The 22,008-nt window shown below is 36.1% G+C and overlaps 1 protein-coding gene across 4 annotated transcripts in view; it reads left to right on the top strand.

The window, feature by feature from the left end:
* The window catches only part of EVI5 (ecotropic viral integration site 5), a 220,943-nt gene that overhangs the window by 66,189 nt on the left and 132,746 nt on the right, over nt 1-22,008 (top strand). For all 4 annotated transcript variants that reach the window (XM_054592137.1, XM_054592136.1, XM_054592134.1 and 1 more), the window contains exons 6-10: nt 4,976-5,101; nt 7,038-7,181; nt 8,128-8,217; nt 8,333-8,430; nt 17,955-18,015. In XM_054592137.1, coding sequence (XP_054448112.1) covers nt 4,976-5,101; nt 7,038-7,181; nt 8,128-8,217; nt 8,333-8,430; nt 17,955-18,015 — 519 coding nt within the window. The remainder of the gene's footprint in view (nt 1-4,975; nt 5,102-7,037; nt 7,182-8,127; nt 8,218-8,332; nt 8,431-17,954; nt 18,016-22,008) is intronic.

The following is a 22,008-nucleotide window of genomic DNA, read 5'->3' as shown; positions in this document are numbered from 1 at the left end:
AACTGTGTTTAGTGATGCTTTACTTCAAGTAGCCAGCAGTTCTACCTGAGTATTAAAGCTCTGTAAGTATTAGGAATGTACACATTTCTTTTCTGGGTGTCAAGAACCTGATGTCATAGACACTGGTTTATAATACAAATGACTGATTTTTACTTTGTTTTGTAATAGAAGAACTGCCAGAAGTTGCTATTGCAGTACATTTGTCTATTTTTAACATTAGGTTATAAACAATGATTTAAAAAAACTAGAAATATTAATGTTAGGAGTATAGCTGTTTACAAAATTGTGATTTTCCTAATTTGTAATTGGTTAGTATTGGTTATTATCAATCCAGTAATTTTTGTCACAATTCTATTTCTTTTGCCTTCATATTAGCTCAAAAATAACATTTCTGTTGAGCATCTAAAGAGTAATTTTTCTCTTCTTGAGCTATGAATCTTACAACAGCTGACCTAGCTCTCTAGGAAATACAGGAGGGCCATCACACTTTTTCCTTCAAGACACCGCAGGTAGTGCTGAGAGTGATACTCACTTTTGTTCAATAATTGATTTACTGTTGTTTTCAATGGCAGCTCATATACTACCTACCATACCATTAATTTAATAGCTCAGGGCCACAAGCTTGAAAGTGTAGTGTAACCAGCTTCAAAAATCCCTCTTTTTTTTCTAAAGCTTCTTCTCTCATGCCCTATGCTATGTTGCCTCCCATAACTAGTTTAGAAACATTTTTGCAACATTAGTTTATTCAGTACATGTTGTATTAAAATAGGTAAAAGTTCTGGGTATATGAAGTCTGTCTGGAAAAAGTCCAGATATTGTTAATATAAGGAGAATGGTTTGCCTCATGTTGATGTAACCTGGCAGCCAAGGAGAGTGGACTGGAATGCACATGTGTGGGGGCTGTAGACACTGTTGAGTGAGGATGTGTACTGTGTGGCTGTCACATTCAAAATGACTAAGTGAGAAGAGCAATGAGTCTGCAATCAAATCTTGTGTTAAGCTTGAACATTCATCCGTGCAAACGATTCAGATGATTCAGAAGGCCACAGCTGTGGGCAGCTGGTGATTGGCAGCTTTGTCACAACAGCGTGCCCCCTCATTCATCACGTCTCATGCAGAATTTTTTGGGAAATATCAAATCACCCAGGTCACTCAGCCCCCTGTGACTTCTGGCTTTTCCCAAAACTAAAGTCACCTTTGAAAGGCAAGAGATTTCAGATCATTGATGAGATTCAGGGAACTACAACAGGGCAGCTGATGGCAATTGGGAGAACTGTGTGAGGTCCCCAGGTGCCTGCTTTGAAGGGGACTGAGGTATCATTGTCCTGTATACACTGTTTCTTATATTTTGTATTTCCTTTAATAAACGTCTCTATTTTTCATATTGCATGGCTGGATACCTTCTGGACAGACCTTGTTGTATGTATTTTGTGTATATCTTAGTAGTCCTATTAAGTTAGGTAGCTACTGTCCTTATCAGACTTTTTCAGAAAACATGGATTCTTATTAACTGTCACAGAGAAAGTATACAGCAGCACAGTACTGTGACTCAAGTGTTCAGATTTCTTTCTGATAGAAAGAAATGACTATAAAACAACTGGGGGATTGGTCTTCACATTTATATTTTATTTGGTGTCACACTTCTTTTCATTTTGTGACCATTGTTTTAATCTTATTGAGAAGGACCCAGTGATTTTTTTTTCCCCTATCTCCTTTTGGTCTTTTATACAATCACTTTGACTTATTTTAAATCACCATTTTTTTTAAACCTCCCCCATATCCTATATCAGTGCTGTTACAGAGAGGAGAGGCATGAAACTTTTGATATGTTTACAAGAGAAGAAATTCTTGTAAGACAAAAAAAGGGAGATTAATTGAGTCATTCCCACTGTAAACTGGCATGAGGGATCAGGAGAGAAATGGAAAGGGGAAGGCAGTGGTAGGAGATGGAGTTGGAGAAGTAGTAAGGGGTCACGTCATACAGAACCTTGTAAGGATTTTGGCTTTTATTGAGGATACGGAGAGCCACCTAGAGAGGTTTTTTTGTTTTGAGCAGTGGAGTGAAATGATCCAAATGATGATTTGAAAGGGTCATTCTGGCAGCTCCATGATGTATGGAGAATAGATTGTTGGGAAGGAAGTACAAGAGAGGCAGCAGAGTGATCAGTGAGGAAGCTCTTGAAGTTGCCCAAACAATGGACTACTCTCTTGATGGTGGTTTGGAGTAGGTGTTATGGTAAAAAGTGGTTGATTCTTGAAGTATGTTGAACATAGAGCCAGCAGGATTTACTGATAGATTGGATGTGGAGTAAAAGAAAGGAGGAACGGTGATTCGTAAGGTTTTTGAGCAGAGTATGGGGCAAGAGATGGCAGGGAAGGAAGTTAGGAGTGTGGTTTGAGCTGTCTGTTTGAGATCCAAGTGAAGATGTAAGTGGACCGGTGGAAGTCTGAGATGGGAATTGGGGGAAAAGTCCAGGCTGATAGGCAGAGGAGAGAGACTAAAGGCTATAAAAATGGGTGCAGATGCAGGTAGAATGGTGTGGGAGTGCGAGAATGGGGTAATTGTCTTTTAATTGCTTCTATTAAAAAAATTGAAATAGCAAACAAGGACGTTAGCTTAGAGGCACTTAGAGATGAATGGGGAGGAGGTGTTGAAAGCTTGAGGACAGAGAAGGAAGTTTGAAATGGTCTAGAATGAGTGATTGAATTAGGGAAATAAAATATACCAGACAGCATTAAAGATCCACTGAGATTTGGGGTTCTGAATTCAAAGTGAGACCAGCCAGCATGGTTAAGTGTTTTTATTTTACCGAACCACTTTTTGCTCTGTAAATGTAGTATAGAGTTGAATTTATCCAAAGGTGGACTTTTGCAGCTGGAATTATAACTGAGGGAGAAGATGAGGTAATTGTGGATTTAAGTGAGTGAATACATATAACAGCAAAGTGAGCACAGGAGAGAGTTGGGAACAGTGTTAAGGTAGTGTTCTATAAAAAAAGGAGAGGACTGCAAGGTCAGGTCATTGTAAATACTTTATGTATATTAACCTTCATTGCATCCTGTGAAATAAATGCTATTATTTTACCCATTTGATAGGTGGTAAAACTGAGCAGCAGAGAAGTTAAATAATTTGCAGAAGGTCATATAGCTATTAGTGGTATTTGAACCTTAGATGGTGTGGCTGTAGAACCTGAACTAGTAACTGCCTGCCAAGATCATTGGAGCAAAGGAAGTCAAAGATGTGCTAGGTCAGGGAATTTTAATCCTCATGAAAATGAGGTTTATAGATGCTGCAAAAAGAAGAGTAATGGGTAATATCTGCTGGTATGTGTTTCAGAGAGAACGGGGAGTTAATGCTGTGGAATTGGCAATGAGATTCAAGAAGGGACATACACCTCATACACCTCTCTGTTCCCTGGCTTCTCCCTGTGCTGAGAGAGAGAAAACACCTCAGAGGAGAGCCAGGTTTTGTGTCGAACAATTCCTAGGGGAAAGCCAGATTTCAGTTAGAGGAAGAAGGCGAAAGAACATTTGATAAAGGGATTGAGGATATAGTCAGGATATTTTGCTGATGGCAGCTTATGAGTTCCAGAAAAGATTTTGGGAAGGTTGGATGTAGGGTTAGAGTAAAGGAGGAATAGAATCACATAGGATGAGGTTCATCAATGGGGTTGCAGGGCTTAATAGAATTAATAAGGATGATTTCCACGGCAGAATTGTGGCTATGTGTGTTGGGAGGGAGGGAGGGAGGGAAGAAGGAAGGAAAGAAGGAAAGAAAGAAGGAAGGAAAGAAGAAGGAAGGACAGATCTTGCCAAGAGTTACTCTTGGCTCCTGTCATGGTCGTTGCAAGGCCGGGAAAAATATGTTGCTATTAGAAGCAGTCTTCAGTTAGAAGAATGCCTAGAGATCCTTTGAGGTTTTCTCTTTTGAAACACACTGGTATAATGTGAGTGAATGAGTATTAGGAAATTTTATTTTTTTGAGAAAGATGACTTAATAATTTAGATAAATATTACTTGCTTAAGTATTATGAATATCCATGTAGCTCTTTACAGAGCTTTTACATTATCTTATTTGATGTAATTTTCTGGTTAGTTACATGTTAAATGTGAAGTTGTTACAAATTACAGATTCTTTGAAAACTTATTTTACAAGTTCTTGTAACACATTACACCACCACATGACCTCTGCTCAGAATGTTCAAAGACTTCTCTCCCATCTCACTTATGGAAAAAGTCCAAATCCTTACAGTGGCCTCCAGAGCTCTGTGTAATTTAGTTGCCTGTTATTTCTCCTCCATAACCAGCTACCACTTGTAACATTGCTCCTAATTTAGTAGTCCTCTATTTGCTGTTCTTTGAGCACACCAATCTTGATTCTATTTCAAGGCCTTCGTATTATTCCCCCAGAACTGTTTCCTCAGTTGTTCCCTTCCTTTCTTCAGTTTTTGCTCAAATGTTATCAAGGGACTTTCCCTGACCTACCTGTGTAAATAGATTTCCCCAGCATTCCGTGACCCTACTTTTTTTTATTTTTGTAGGACTCATCACCACCTCACATAATAGTAATTGATTTCTTTTCATGTATTGTCTATGTCCCCCCACTAGAGAGTATGAACTCCTTGAAGGTAGAGATTTGTGTTTATTTTGGTATATACCTAGAGAGAGAGAGAAGTATCTGGCTCTAAGTGAATATTCATTGGTTGAATTAATGAATTAGGCAAGTGAGAGAATTAGTCTCAGAGATTGTTAGATTTGTCTTACTTTTTATTTGCTGTGATGGAATGGGAGATTAAAACCTGATTTCTAGTCTGCTGCTTTTAACACTGAATCACATGGCCACTCAAAACAGTGTTTATAGTTGGATGGGTACTTAGTTTAATTATACTTTAGTTATTTGTATATCGCAGAACATTAACCTATGTTGCTTTTTTTTTGCTAATTAACCTATGTTGCTTTTTTTCTGCTAATGTAGATGCCAGAAGAAGAAGCTTTCTGTGTATTTGTTAAATTAATGCAAGATTATAGACTTCGTGAACTTTTTAAACCAAGTATGGCAGAATTGGGCCTTTGTATGTACCAGTTTGAATGCATGATACAGGTAAAAGTGTAATGTTTAAAAAGAAGGCATATTGCCTTTATTTTTGTCATCCTGGTTTTAGTGACAGCTAAGCAAATTTAGTGTTAAAAGCATTATAACAATTTTTAAAAATAATGTTTTGATCACACATTCATTTGTTAGCTGATTAACACTCACTTTAAACCTACTTTCCATTTAGGCACTATCTGCAGATACCTGCGTTATCACAGTCTGGAACTTGGCTGCAATTTTCATATTCAAACCTTAAGCACCTGTGCTAAATGTAGCATAACCCCATTGCCTAAATGCATGAATTTTCTTATTATGCCCTATTACAGCCTAATGTTGTTATGCAGACTGTGCTCTCTTACAGGAGCCCATGGCACTATGATGTCAGCCGTTTTCTTTGAGACTGCCTCTCCTGTCCCTTTCAGTCCTCTCCCCTGCCTTTCTCTTTTTATCTCACGTTAGCTGGTAATCTTTTTCTTTTTTAAATCCTTACCAGAGGACACACTTACTGATTTTAGAAGGGAAGGGAGCGGGGGAGAGAGGGAGAAAAACATTGATGTGAGAGAGAAATATTGATTAATTGGCTCTTTAAGCACCCCAACTGGGAGCCAAACCCACAACCGAGGAAATAGAATCAAGATTAACCGAGGCTAATCTGACTGGGAATCAGACCTCCTGCGACCTTTCCGTTTATGGGGGGATGCTCCAACCAACTCAGCCACACAGGCCAGGGCACTGTGGGTGATATTTATTCTTTTTTTGGATTTTGTTTATTTACTTTTAGAGAGAGGGGAATAGAGGAAAAAAAACATCAATGTGCAAGAGACACATCTATCAATCACCTCTCACATGCCCCTAACTCAGTCATGTGCCCTGACTGAGAACCAAACTGGCGACCTTTTGGTGCACAAGGCAGCATTCAATCCACTGAGCCACACCATTCAGGGGCAGTAATATTTTTTAAAAAAATAATGTTTCTGTTCTTTTATGTTGCTAGATTAAGACTCAGTCTAGTGACTGAATGAGGGTGAAGAGAAAAGGAATCAAAAAGGCTCCTTTTCTTTGGCAGCCTTACCCATAGAAATTTTTAAGTTCCCCATCTTTTCTGTGTGTGGAAGGAGGAAGGGATGGGCCTAATGTTCGTACATTTTAAAAACAAAGTAGGTCTTGAGATGATCCTTAAATTCTTTTTTTGAAATAGCTTATTTTTAATCAACCCTTAAATGCTCTTGGTTTATTTTCAGTTAATGTTTCATTTATGTTTTTAATTACTAGAGTTGCTGAAGCATCTGTATTTTGGGTGAGAAGGTAGGAAGGTAAAGTGACCAAAGGTAGATAGCACCTGAAAATATTTCAAAATAACATTTCTTTCCTCTTTTAAAAAATTTGAAATATTGTAGTTTATAGAAAATATCAGAGACACATCTACCCACCAGCAAGGTTAGACAAATACGAAAATTTTACTCACTGCCCTGGCTGATGTGGCTCAGTGGATTGAGCACTGGCCTGCAAACTGAAAGGTTGACGGTTCAATTCCCTGTCAGGGCACATGCCCGGGTTATGGCCAGGGCCCCAGTTGGGGGCGAGCAAGAGGAAACCTATCAGTGTTTTTCTCCTTCTCTTTCTCTCTCCCTTCTCTTCTCTCTGAAAATAAATAAAATCTTAAAAAAGCATTTATTTACTCGCTTTAGTTGTTTTTTTTTTTTTTCATTAATAAATCAAATGTTATGAATACAGCCAAAACCTAACTCTACATAATTTTCCCTTTCTTCCCTTTTGGGCAGTAATTCACCACTATCCTGAACATATCATTTTCCATTTCTTAACTTTTCTTTGTGATGCCTGATCTTATCTTTGTGTTTGGTATAGGCTAATCTAGTGTATATATAGCAGTCTGGTTTAATAATCGATTTTACTGTGTTTTGACTAATTCTTTTCTTCTCTTTAGGAACATCTTCCAGAGCTCTTTGTACATTTTCAGTCTCAGAGTTTTCATACCTCAATGTATGCATCATCCTGGTTTCTGACTATCTTTCTTACGACTTTTCCACTACCAGTTGCAACAAGGATATTTGATATCTTTATGTCTGAGGTAAGCTAATGGGCAGAATGATTAAGGAATCAGTGAATTAATTAGAGCAGGGCTGTGAGGAGAACCATAAAGGAGACCCATGTGTCCCATGCTAAACTGTTTATATGGATGATGTCATTTAAACCTGTAACAACCCTGTCAGATACTGTTCATTTCCCCATTTTATAGATGAGGAAGCCAAATACTTAGAGAAATATTAAGTACCTAGCTTGTCTATGGCAATCAAAACCTGAAACCTATGCCCTTAAACCTCAGCATCACCTCCTGATTGATTTAGTGAGAATCAGTGAGAAAGAAAATTTGCCTTACAGTTAATATGTTGCAATGCATCTGGTATCCAAAGACAGAAGTAATGAATCTAATTTAGTTTCTTCTATTCTAGGAACACATTATAGGTAGTCTTTGTAATTGTCATTGGCATGCAGTAGTGATCCTTTGTCTTCTCTATTTTGGATGAGAAGGTAGGAAGGCAAGGATAGGTGATCAGTGGTAGATAGCACTTGAAAGTATTATTGTTATTAATTACATCTTAATCAAACCCAGTATTGTTATTAATTACGTCTTAGAAAGGTTAATTTGTATTACCTAGCTAAAGTAGTTTAATGTGGAACCAGCAAACTGTGATTTGTTTACTGGTTCATATACTAGATCTGTCCTTTCACTTGTCTTTGTAAATAAAATTTTCTTGAAACAAAGCCATGCCCATTTGTTGATGTGTTGTCTATGTCTGCTTTTGGGCTACAGTGGCAGAGTTGAATATTTGTAACAGTGACCATATGGCCCATAAAACCTAAAATATTTACTCTAAAAGATCTAACTCTATGGAAAATGTTGGCTAAGCTCTAGTTTAGATCCCTAAATATTTATCTTATTATTCTTTTGAATAATTAGTTTTTGTTGATGGAAGAGTAAGACAAATTTGGCTTTATTTAATTTGTTTCCTCAGGGTTTAGAAATAGTGTTTCGAGTAGGATTAGCACTTCTTCAAATGAATCAGGCAGAACTGATGCAACTCGACATGGAAGGGATGTTACAGGTAAGTCAGTTCATGATTTCTTGAATGCCTTTAGATTTTGCTATTAATGAGTTAATAATAATTAATAGCAAAGGCACTACGTAGCTCTGAATGTTTTTCTTTTATTGTTTCTTAGCACTTTCAGAAGGTCATCCCACATCAGTTTGACGGAGGTCCAGACAAATTAATCCAGGCAGCTTACCAAGTCAAGTATAACTCAAAAAAAATGAAAAAGTAAGTATTGTATATTTAGGTTCTTAGTTATAGGGATTTTCTGAAGCATGTAAGAAATTAAATAGAAGTGGCAAGTATTCTACTGATAAGAGCAGTTTTCCTCCTCAGTGTATACAACTATAGTGTTTTATTTGGTGGTAATGGTTTTTACAGTAGTGAATTAAATGTTGGAATTTTATACTGCTCTTGATAGTGCATGGGGCCATTGTGGATTATTGTTAAAACTACCCACTTCCTGTGCATGTTGTCCTTTGCTCTCCCTCTCGGTAGCATGTCCTCTTCTGTCCCATCTCCCTCTTCTTTCTCCCAGGTGTTACCTACATTTTTCCCTCTCCTAAGCTCCAAGAGCTCTTCTTTTACTTATGTAACTTGTTTCCTGAACCTACTGACAGTTCAATTCACTGACGTTCTTTTCCTATCAGTTGACCCCAGAGTATCACTTAATAAGGGGTCCCCAACCTCTCTACCCCTGTCTGTGGACACCACTGGAATTACTGCCTGAGCTCTGTCTCCTATCTCCTACCCACACTCCCTGACCCCTGGTCCATGGAAACATTGTCTTTTACAAAACTGGTCCCTGGTGCCAAAAAGGTTGGGGATCAGTGAGTTAAATTCAAGATTAGCACAATCAGAAGGAAAGTCATGAAGTATGAATTATGAACTGAACTTATATTTTTGTTTTTTGTATGTTACTTTCTAGTGAAACTTTTCTTGGTATATGTTTCATAAAAGTTCAAGATAAGCAGTCTTGGCTTATAAATATTAATTTTTGAAATATGGTAAAGACTTTAATTAAGAATCACAGCTCTTATTTTTCTAGCTTTTAGTACTTAAACAAATTTTAGCCTGAAGTCATAGTTAGCATTCCTTACACTAGATTCTATGATTACAAAATGCTTAAAATGATAACCGTAGTATATGTCGGCAGTTCTCAGTATCTTTGCTGCTTCAACATGAAATTACATTAATACATAGGACATACTCCTATAGATCTTCCCAGTCCAGGAAGTATATTAGAATGTGAGTTGAGAATTACGTTATTAAAATTTGTTGGAAAAGCATGTCAATTTATGAGCTTCACTGGTTAATTCTACCAAACATTTAAAGAGGAAACTACTGTCAGTTTCTCAAAGTTTTACAAAAAGTTGAAGAGGAGGGAATACTTCCTAACTCATTCTATGAGGCCAGCCAGCATTACCCTGATACCAAAGACAGATAAAGACAGTACAAGAAAACTAAAAGATCAACATGCCTTCTAAACACTGATGCAAAAACACTCAACAAAATACCAGCAAGCCAAATTCAGCAGCATGTTAAAAAAGCTTATACACCACAACCAAATAGGATTTATTCCATTCCTCGAATGCAAGGATAGTTCAACATATGAAAATTGGTCAGCGCAATACACCACATGAACTGTGAAGGAGAAAAAAAACCACATGATCATCTCAATTGATGGAGAACAAGCATTTGACAAAACTCAGTACCCTTTCATAATAATAAAAAAAAAAAAGACACTAAACAAACTAGGATTGTGATGCAGCTACCTCAACCTAATAAAATCCATGTATGAAAAAAAAAACAAAACAACCACAGCTAATATCACACCAAATGGTAAAAGACTGAGAGTTTTTCCTCTATGATCAGGAACAATGTAAGGATACTCCCTTTTTCCACTTCTGTTCAAAACAGTACTGAAAGTTCTAGCCAGGCCAGTTAGGCAAGGAAAAGAAAGGCATCCAAATTAAAGAGTAAAATTATGTCTTTTGACAAGAAACATGATCTTGTATGTGGAAAAATCAAAACATTGTACCATAAACCCCCCCAAAAAACTGTTAGAGCTAATAAATGAATTTAGCAAAGTAGCAGGATACAAAGTTAATACACAAATATGAATTGAGTTTCTATACATGAACAATGAACAATCCAGAAAGGATATTTCATGTATAATAGTATCAAAAAGAGTAAGATACTTAGGGATTAACTTAATCAAGGAGGTGAGATACTTGTATAATGAACACTGTAAAACATTTCTGAAAGAAACTAAAGAAGACTTAAATAAATGAAAACACATTCTTTGTTCATTGATTGGAAGACTTAATATTGTTAAGGTGTCAATACTACCTAAAGTGAACTACAGATTCAATGAAATCCCTATCAAAATCCCAACAACACTTTTTGCTGAAATTGGAAACTCCATCTTAAAATTCATATAGAATCTCAAAGAACCCTGAATAGCAAATTGTGAAAAAGAACACCATTCTAGACAAGAAAAAGGTAAAGGAATTTATCACAACCAAACCAGTATTACAAGAAATGTTAAAGGGACTCCTTTAAGAAGAAGAAGAAAGAAAAGATCTAAAATATGAATAATGAAATAGCAATAACTACATATTATCAACAATTATTTTATATGTTAATGTATTAAATGCCGTAATCAAAAGAGATAGGGTAGCTGAATGGATAAGGAAACAAGACCCCTTACAAGTGCTGTCTCCAAGAGACTTATTTCAGATTAAAGACACATATACACTGAAAGTAAAGGGATGGAAAAAGATATTTCATGAAAATGGAAACAAAAAAAAGCTGGGTTAGCAATACTTATACCAGACAAAATAGATTTTAAGACAAAGGCTATGACAAGAGACAAAGAAGGACCTAACAATTCCACTTCTGGGTATTCATCTGAAGAAACCCAGGACACTAGTTTGGGGAGATATGTTCATCCATATATTATTGCAGTGTTGTTTGCAGTAGCCAAGATATGGAAGCAGCCCTGGTGTCCATCGATGGATGAAAGGATGGAGTAGAGGTGGCATATACAATGGCATATTACTCAGCTATAGAGAAGAATGAAATCTTGCCATCTGTTATGGCATGGATGGACTTAAGAGGGTATTGGGATAAGTGAGGTGAGTCAGACAGAAAGAGAAATACAATGTGAGTTCTCTCAAGTGTGGAATCTGAAAGACAGGATGGGCAAACAGACAGAACAGAGGCAAACTCACAGATGCAGAGAACATTTTGATGGTTGCCAGGTGAGAGGGGTTGGGAGGATCAGTGGAAAACGGGAAGAAATTAGAAGGTACAAATTGGTAGTTACAGAATACTCATGGGAATATAGAGTATTGCGTAGGGAATATAGTCAGTAATGTTGTGATAACTATAGTGTCAGAGGGGTGCTAGATTTATCGGAGTGATTATCTCATAAGTTATATGAATGTCTAATATGTTTTATACCTGAAACTAATATAATATTGTATGTCAATTGTAATTGAAAAAGAAAAAGTTATTTAAAAAAAGAACATCAAAGCTGGAGGACTCATACTTACTTCAAAACTTACAACAAAACTATAGTAATCAAAACATTGTACTAGAATAAAGACAGACATATAGACACAGGGAGTGGAACAGATAATCTAGAAATAAGTCCTCACATATATGGTCATGCATATATTCACATGCAAAAGAATGATGTTGGGCCCTTACCTAACACCGTATGCAAAATTTAAGTCAAAATGGATCAAAGATCTAAATGTAGGAATTTGAACTATGAAACTCTTAGTTGAAAAACATAGGGCAAAGCCTTCATTATGTTGGATTTGGCAATGATTTCTTGGGTATGACACCAAAAGCACAGGCAACAACAACAACAACAACAAAAAGGCACATTGGACTTCATGAATTTAAAAAATGTTCTGCAAACTAAGACACTTTTGAGAGTAAAAAGGCAACCCAGAGAATGGAAGAAAATATTTACAAATAATATCTGATAAGGGATTAATATCTAAAATACAGAGAGAATAGCTAAAACTCAAAAACAACAAAAAACAAACAGCAGATTTAAAATATGGGCAAAGGACTTGAATAGACATTTCTCCAAAGAAAATATACAGGCGACCAAGGAAATAAGCACATAAAAAGATATTCAACATCATTGATCATTGTGGAAATGTAAATTAAAACTACAGTGAGATAACCTGACACCTATTACAGTGGCTTCTATCACAAAAACAGGAAATAACAAGTGCTGCTGGGGATGTGGAGAAATACGAGCCCTTGTGCACTGTTGCTGGAAATAAAATATGGTAAAGCTGCTATGAAAAACGTTATGGCGGTTCCTCAAAAAAATAACAATAGAATTACCATATAATCCAGTGATTCCTCTTCTGAGTATATACTCCAAAAAAATGAAATAACGTTTTGAAAAGATACTTGTTCACCCATATTCATAGCAGCAGCATTCGTATTAGCCAAAACATGGAAGCCACTGAAGTGTCAATTGCTGGATAAATGGATAGACAATATGTGGTGTATAAATAATAATGAAATTCATTGTATTTACAACAAATACAAGACAGTTCAGCTTTAAAAAGGAAGTCAATTCTGACATAGGTATAATATAGATGAAACTTGTGGACATTATGCTAAAAGTAATAGCCCAGGCACAATAGGACAAATACTGTATGATTCCACTCATGTGAGGTACTTAATATTGTTAGAATCACAGAACATAATATGGTTGTTGTCACGGTCTAAGGAAAGGGGAGAATGAGGTGTTATTGTATTGTGGAGTAGAGGTTCAGATTTGTAAGATGGAAAGTGGTATGGACTTGCTGGTGGCAGTGGCTGCAGAACATTATGAATGTATTTAATACTATTGAACTTTACACTCAAAAAAGAGTTAAATTGGTAAATTTTATGTTTTATGTATTTTACCCCAATAAAAATTACTGTGAGCTAAATGAGATTTTGTATATGTAGAGAATAATAGGTTTTTATTTTTGAGGGAGAATTTAAGTTTTAAAAGGAGCTCTAAGTATTTGGGGCCTGGTGGTATTAATATTTGGAATCATTAAACTTGATATTTTTGGTCAAGAGCAAGATATAAAAATACCTCGTTGAGACTAATTTTTGTATATCCTAAGAATTTTTAAAAGATAATTTTATACTTACATTAGAGTTGCAAAAATAGTATATCTCATTTGTTTGTCATTTCTTACTTTCCTACAGTTGGTGACAGTGCTTCAGTCTTTTCTTGTCTTTTATGACCTTGATACTTCTGAAGTGAACTGATGAGTTATTTTGTAGAATGTCCTTAAATTTGGGTTTGTTTGATGATTTCTCTTGATTACATTGAGGATATGCATTACTGGAAAGGATACCACTGAAGCGAGGTGGTGCCCTTTTCAGAACATCCTATGTTAATATGATTACTGGTGATAGCTTTGGTCAGTTGGCTCAGATGTTGCCTGCTAGGATTCTGTACCATAAATTGACTATTTTTCCCTTTGTAATTGCTAACTATTTGGGAAGAGATACTTTGAGACTATGCTTAAACTTTTATTCATTAATTTTAGAATCCATTGATTTTTCTTGCCTATGGCAGTTACTATTGTGAAGTTCTAATGATGATTTTTATTTTTTTAATTTTTTATTTATTGATGGTGGGGGGAGAGAGGCAGACCTTGATTTGTTATTCCACTTATTTATGTATTCATTGCTTGCTTTTTGTAATTTCCCTGATGTGAGATCAAAAACCTGCAACCATGGCATATAGGGATGATGCTCTAACCAACTGAGCTACCTGGCCAGGGCTTTTCATATTTGCCTTATTTCCTCTATGTTTATTAATTGGGATGCTGTTACAAATAGTTGTCCCTTTTTCCCCATTATAAATGTTAGACAATTTTACTAGTCATTTTTTTGTAATTTTTTTTGGTCAACGACGGACAATATATGAAGGTGGCCCCATAAGATTATGATGGGGCTGAAAAATTCTAATCACATAGTGGTGTGGTAGCCATGGTAATGTCATAGTGCTATGTATCACCCACGTATGTGCGTAAATAAGCCTACTGCGCTGCCAGTCTTATAAAAGTATAGCACATAAAATTATGTACAGTACATAATAAGTGATAATGATAATAAATGACTATATTACTGGTTCATATATTTGCTCTATTATTTTATTCATTATTTTAGAATGTATGCTTTCTACTTATTTTTTTAAAAAAAAGCTTGCCATAAAACAGCATGCCATGTCACGCCTCATACGCCTCTGCAACAGCCTCATACATCTTATGTATACTGCTTCTCTTGATTGCATCATTTTCTCTTGTGTTTGACTTAATCTTATGTTTGTTCTTCATGGCTACAAGCTTTTTTTTTTCCTGAGAATATGTTTATTAAAGCTGGACACAGTGAAACTGAGGAAGGGCTTAGGGTAGAAAAAGTAACAGGAGGGAGCCGAAGCAGTGCTACAAGAGCTCTCCCTGGAGCTGCTATAGGAGAGAAGTGAGAGAAGTGAGCCAAAGTGGGGCTGCTTTTAGCTCACTGGGAAGTCAGAGGAGAAGGGGTCCTTGGAGACAGGTCCAGGGGGTAAGACTGGGAAGAGCTGCTGTTGCCTGCTGCTCCCCTGGTTGCAAGTCTCATTGGGTCCCTTAGAGTTTAGGAGAAAGAAATTTAAAAGTTCATGCCCTAGAAAAGGAATGGGTGTGCTCCAGATAGAGCTTGCATGGCTCCTTAGCTTTTGCACAATGACAGAATTGCCTAATGCATCAGTGCATTTCTCGGAATGTAAGGTATGTCTTTCGTTAAGCTTTTCTTTTTTGAACTCTAAGATGTATTTTAATTTGAGGAGAGTAGGATGGGTAGTTCTTTTGACAGTTTAGGGCTGAATAGAATCTGTAAAATTAGTTCTCTTCAGTGGCTTATATATTTTACTCTCTAAAGCAGCGATTTTTAACTGGTGTGCCACAAGGATTTTTAAAAAAGATTATTTAAATTTATTTTCAGAGAGAGGAGAAGAGAGGGAGAGAAACATCAACGTGCGAGAGAAATACCAGTTGGTTGCCTCTTGCACGCCCCTAACTGGGGACCTGACCCACAACACAGACATGTGTCCTGATAGAGAATAAAACTGGTGACCTTTCGGTTTGCAGGCTGGCACTCAACCCACCAAACCACACAAACCAGGGTGCCATGAGAATTTTTAAAACATGTAATACCTGACTGTTTAATCAGGGATACTGACCTATTTTCCCTTAGATTACCAAATAAAAAAATGACAGCAGCCGACACACTGATAGCCATCTGGTGGGAATGCCCTGTCTTGAACCATAAATACATAGGTCATATAATAGAGGTGCATCTTGTTGGTCACGTTTCATAGTAAGGTATAATTCTTGGTATTAGAAATCCTTATATGTAAGTGTAGGCACTTGATTTCTTAAAAAGTCACTTTGCTGCAAAAAATGTAGGTAATCACTATTTTTTTGTAAGTCAATCAAAATTATACCAATTTTTTTATTATAATATTCTTTTAAATCTTTTTTTAATTTATTTTTTCAAATACATTTGTCTCTGCCTTCCCCCCACCACTTTCCCTTGCCCCCTTCCTCCTTCCCTCCCTCAGCTCTTCCCCTTTGGTTTTGTCCATGAGTCCTTGCTATATGTTCCTTGACTTTCCCCTTCCCTTCCTTTTCCCCACCCCCCCTTTCCCTCTTATCTCTGTTGATTTCTTTTCCTTTCAGTGTTGTGGATCTTATTTTCCTTGCATCTTTGTGTTGTTGGTTAGGTTCCACTTATAGGTGAGATCATATGGTATTTGTCTTTCGCCCCCTGGCTTATTTTGCTTAGCATAATGCTCTCTAATTCCATCCATGCTGTCTCGAAGTTTAGTAGTTCTTTTTTTCTTTCTGCTGCGTAGTATTCCATTGTGTATGTGTACCATAATTTTTTGATCCGATCATCTACTGATGGACATTTAGGTTGCTTCCAACACTTGGCTATTGTAAATTGTGCTGCTATGAATGTTGGGGTGCATAGGTTCTTTTGTATTGGCGTTTTGGTGTTCTTAGGGTATAGTCCCAGCAGGGGAATCACTGGATCAAAAGGCAGTTCCATTTTCAGCTTTTGAGGAAATTCCACACTGCTTTCCATAGTGGCTGCACCAGTCTGCATTCCCACCAACAGTGTACTAGGGTTCCCTTTTGTCCACAGCCTCGCCAGCACCCGTTGTTTGTTGATCTGTTTAGGATGGCCATTCTGACCGGTGTGAGGTGGTACCTCATGGTAGTTTTGATCTGCATTTCTCTGATGGCTAGTGATGCTGAGCATCGTTTCAAATGCCTCTGGGCCCTCTGTATCTCCTCCTTGGAAAAGCGACTGCCCAGGTCCTTTGCCCATTTTTTGATTGGATCATTCGTCTTCTTGGAGTGGAGTCGAGTGAGTTCTTTATATATCTTGGAGATCAAACCTCTATCTGATGTATCATTAGCAAATATATTTTCCCATATGGTTGGCTCCCTTTTCATTTTGCTGATGTTTTCTTTAACCATGCAGAAGCTTCTTATTTTGATGAGGTCCCACTTGTTTATTCTTTCCTTTATGTTCCTTGCTTTAGGAGACATATCGGTGAAAAAATTGCTGCGTGGGATATCTGAGAGCTTCCTGCCAATGTTCTCCTCTAGGACTTTGATGATGTTGCGACTTATATTGAAGTCTTTTATCCATCTTGAGTTTATTTTTGTGTATGGTGTCAGCTGATGATCCAATTTCAATTTTTTGCATGTAGCTGTCCAGCTCTCCCAACAGCATTTGTTGTAGAGATTATTATTGCTCCATTTTATGTTTCTGCCCCCTTTGTCAAATATTAGATGCCCATAGAGACCTGGGGTTATATCTGGGCTTTCTATTTTGTTCCTCTGGTCTATGGATCTGTTCTTGTGCCAGTACCAGATTGTTTTCAGTATGGTGGCTTTGTAGTGGAGTTTAATGTCCGGTATTGTGATCCCTCCTACTTTGTTTTTCTTTCTCACAATTGCTGCGGCTATTCGGGGTCGTTTATGGTTCCATATAAATTTTTGAAATGTCTGTTCTATTTCTGTGAAATACGTCATTGGTATCTTAATAGGGATTGCGTTGAATCTATAAATTGCTTTGGGTAGTATGGACATTTTGATGATATTAATTCTTCCAATCCATGAGCACGGTATATGCTTCCATTTATTTGTGTCTTCCTTAATTTCTTTCTTCAATGTTGTATAGTTTTCTGCGTACAGGTCTTTTACCCCCTTGGTTAAATTTATTCCTAGGTACTTTATTTTTCTTGTTGCTATATCGAATGGTATATTTTTCCTGATTTCTTCTTCTTCTATTTCATTGCTGGTGTACAAAAATGCGTTTGATTTCTGAATATTGACTTTAAAATTATACCAATTTTTGTCAGATTGGCAAAAAATAACTTTTATATGTCACAGGATTTTAGTAATTAATTTATGTGTGTCATGAGATGAAAAAGATTCAAAATCTCTGTTCTAAAATTTGCTTTCATTGTTTGTGAAGTAATTTTTTTGGTAATAATTCATGTAACTACTTGAATGATTTTTCTTTTATCAAATATCTCAAGTTATAAGTTGGGGAACTTAATGAAATTATATTGTGTTAACATATAGTTTTAAATTTTATAATTTAATAACTACTTTTGAATGAAAACACACCTTTATTTTTTTTCTTCTTAGGCTTGAAAAAGAATACACTACAATAAAAACTAAAGAAATGGAAGAGCAAGTTGAAATTAAAGTAAGCACCTCAGGACTTTTAAAAGTGCTGTACATACATTGATTGAAGTCAGTATTTGGCAATAGATGTCAGGTTATGTTGATATTTTGTTACCTATTTATAGCACATTTAGCAATGATGTTTGTACTTATTTATGGATAAATTTACTTGCCCTCCCACTAATTATAGGTAAAAATAAATATTTCAGAAACCAGAATAATGTGACCAGAGTGGTTTTCATTCTAGTATAAAAGAGAGGAGCTCTTCTTTTTTCCTAGATATGTTGGTGGTTCATCAGGAGAAAATACTTCTATGGGGAAGATAATTATTCCACTTAAACATATTTTTAAATGTTGTAGAAAAGATCATGTATAGCATGCTGAGACTAACAGCCGTATAGTCTTAGGTAGACCAAATAGAGCAAATCATTGCACTATAACTAATTATGGCTGCTTTAGAGATGCAGGAAACTTTGGATTCAATTATTTCATCACTAAGCAAAGGTTATATTTCTGAACTAATCTCCAGAGAAACAGATTTTCAATTTAAAAGACATACAAATTCCTATACCTTAAAATTCTTATTTATAACCCCTGTAAGGCCAGAAATTCTTAAGTTGAGGATCTTTGGCATTGTTTGTCCTGGGAGTTAAGGAAAGTTGTATTAGCTTTAATGCAGATATTTTAGGATGGGAGTGATGAGTAGGAGCATGAGTTAGTGAAGGAACTCAGTGACCGGCTGATCCAATTTCTTACCTGTTAATCTGCTTCCCCTCAAAAAAGAAAGAAAAATAAAACAATATTTTTTTAGAACTTCTTTTTTTTAAAATTCTGTGTTTGGGTGTGTCTGTCTGATCTCCCCTGTTTTTCTATGTGACCTCTCATCAACTCTGTCTCCTCCTCTAGATGTTTTATTTTCATTTTGTCTCCTATTCCTATCAATTGGAAATAGATACTTCTACGTTTTTCAGAAAGAAAGAGAGGGAAAGTAAGATAGATAGATCCCTGTGGATATTTTCCCTCCTTTTTAAAATTCTGTCACCCAACTGCTGCTCTACCATTTGCTTTTCTTTTAGGTACCATGAGTAAGGGTAACATTAAATCATACCCTCCACTTCAACCTACTGAAAGTAAAAAGTACGTCATCCTGATGAGTGGGGAGAGAGTATGGGTTATCGCATACCAGGAATATTCGGAACTGCAAATCAAGAATCTGAGGATGGGGAAGCCATCCTGTTCCTTTCACCATGCTATGTTATTGGAGAAAACAAAAGCCAAAACAAAAACAAAAACAAAAACCTGAGTTCTATGAAAAATTCTTGCTCTTGAAGAAGTTTTTTTTTTATAAAATTAAGTAACATGAATGTAGGAATAACAAAAGGTCTTTTCGAAAAGGTCTTTAGCAGATTTTAGCCTATATTTGCAGTCTTTTTTCCAAAAACTTTTGGAGGGGAGAAGTTTTAGTTCAGTTAACTCACAAAATACTTTTGCTTGCCAGCTCCATGTGTCTTAGGCAAAAAACAGACGGCATAGTTATTTATAGAGAAAAAAGAAAGTTAAAAATATTAGTGGAACATGTCAGGTAAAGAAAGTATGCTGATATCAAAGGTAGTCTATTCCTTTTATAATATCTTGTTTCCCTGTAGTTCTTTTTCACTCTTGTACCATATCCATCTCTTTTTTTTACTCCTCCTGCTCCCCTCCCCTCCCCGCCACCACCACCGCCAAAAGACAAAGCCAAACAATTTCTATGCAACTGCACTTTTTTTCACTTTAAGTTTGGGTATGTGTGGTTTTAGACTTGGACCTCGCAACTCAATCTCAGTCATAATCAGATGATCACCTTGTTTATAGCATCTGTTATTATCAAATGATTGCATTACTTAAAATTAATTAGCCAGGTATTTTTTGAGCCTTTCTCTAAAATGGGATGTGCCGCTTTCTTACCCAGTGTTTTTCCTTCCAATAAAGGTCCTTTTTATGAAGGAATGAATTTTGTTAAATTAATACTTTCTTGCCTTGATTCTTCTCAAAAATATCAGGGGCAGAGTATTGTACTGTTCTTTACACAAGCACATAGCACATAGTATGATCATCAAATTATTTGATGTTTTGATATGGAAGTAAAAAAAATCAGCCTTTGATATTATATAGTATGTTTAAAGTTTCCACTGTTTTTACTGTAATTAAAATTCTAAGACCTTGAGTTGGTTACCTTTTATTTTAAGAGTTATATCTCCGATCACCTCCCTGATCATGATGTGACTTTTAAGTATTTTCTACCCTTTCTCTGAAAGTGCTATATATAGGAAATTTTTATAATAATGCTTTCATACGGAGAATCTTACATATTACTGTGTGAAATTAGATGTTAATAGAAACATCTTTATCAGTATCTTCTTCCAATCTGTTGTTGTTCCACCTGACAGGGAGGAGGTATGAAATATTAAAATTCTAACTTATATTAGTGTAACCCACAAATCCTTTAAAAAGAAAACTCTTCGTCCCCCATTTTAAGACAAACATATTAAGTGATAATCTAATATCTATATTTAAATTTATTCTTTGGGGCATAGAGGTCAAAAGCCCTGCAAATAGGAGTTGTTAGAAATTCTGACTTATTTTTATTCAGAAATTATTTTTTTTATATTTCTAAAATTAAATATTCCAGGTATGTTGAAAAACAGAAAACAGTATAAAAACACTTGTGTATCCTTTGCCTGGCATTGAAAAAAGAAATCATGACAAATACCTAAATCACTCAGTAATTATTTTTAGCAATGTGAGGTAATAGTATTGACAATCACACTTATTCAGCACTTAATATATGAAGGGTCATCTGCATGCATTACCTACATTTATTCTTAGAATGGTATTTTAAAAAGTTTCTTATCCCCATCTTTTCATGAAAAAAACGAACTGTCAGTTCAAATAATATGCTAGTGGTCACATTGCTAGAAAATGGAAAAGTCAAGAATTTGAATTCTGATTTGTGTTATTTTAAGGCCCATATAGGCTCTTCAGTGTATATACACTGTACTGCTTTCCAAGAGAGTTTAATGTATTGGTAATGTAAGAAGGATTTGCATACCTGTTTTACTATGGTATTATGAACTTTTCATTAAAAAACTAATGACTGAATAATGATATCTAGTGGGGGTGCAATAGCATATTTTATTTACTGTCATTCATTGAACATATTTATAGTGTCTACTTACATGTCCAAGTTTTGTTCTAGATACTTGAGATGTGTTTCTGAAACAAACCAGTTCCTATCCTCATGGAGTTTACAATGTAGTACAGAAGTCAGGCAATAAACAGAAAAGTAAAATGTACAGTATTTTAGATAATGTGTTAAGTAGAACAATATTCCATAAGGGAGGGAAAATAAAATGGTAGTGTTTGAATTGAAAATTTGGAGAAACTGACCAGGCTACTTGTGAGCTAGATAAATAGATACCTGGAAGGAGAGCAGAATCTGGTCAGGAGTGTGCCTGGCAAGGAATAGCAAGGAGGCTATGGTGGATGGAAGAACATGAATGAGAAAAGTGATAGGAGGTAAGATACTGCACATTGCAGATAGTTTAGGGTGTTGTTGACCATGTGAAGATTTTGGCTTTTTTTGCTCTGGTGAGCAATTGGGGGTTTTAATAGAGAAGCAAAAGATTAGACTTAAGTGTTCAGTGAATCTTCCTGGCTCCTGCGCTGAGAGCAGGTTGTCAGGGGGAAGAACAGAGAAGTAAGGAGACTAAGAAAAAGGCTGATGAAGTAGTACAGGCAAGAGATGATGGCAGCTTGGACTGAGGTGGTAAGAAGTGATTGGACTCTAAAAAGATTTTAAAGGTAAAGCTGACAGATTTAATGTGGAGATATGAGAGGGACAGGAATCAAGCATTTTTATCTGAGCAATTAGAAAAATGGAGTTCCTATTACCTGAGATGGTGAGAACTACAGGAGAATCTGGTTTAGGAAGGAATGACGGGGGCCTAATTTTGCATATTTTTTAGGGATGAGG

Source organism: Pteronotus mesoamericanus, unplaced genomic scaffold (assembly GCF_021234165.1).
Source record: "Pteronotus mesoamericanus isolate MK-2021 breed Mesoamerican mustached bat unplaced genomic scaffold, CSHL_Meso_final scaffold_31, whole genome shotgun sequence".
In the NCBI taxonomy this organism is placed as follows: Eukaryota; Metazoa; Chordata; class Mammalia; order Chiroptera; family Mormoopidae; genus Pteronotus; species Pteronotus mesoamericanus.
The sequence above is the reverse complement of the archived record's forward strand: the minus strand, read 5'-3'. Positions and strand labels throughout refer to the sequence as shown.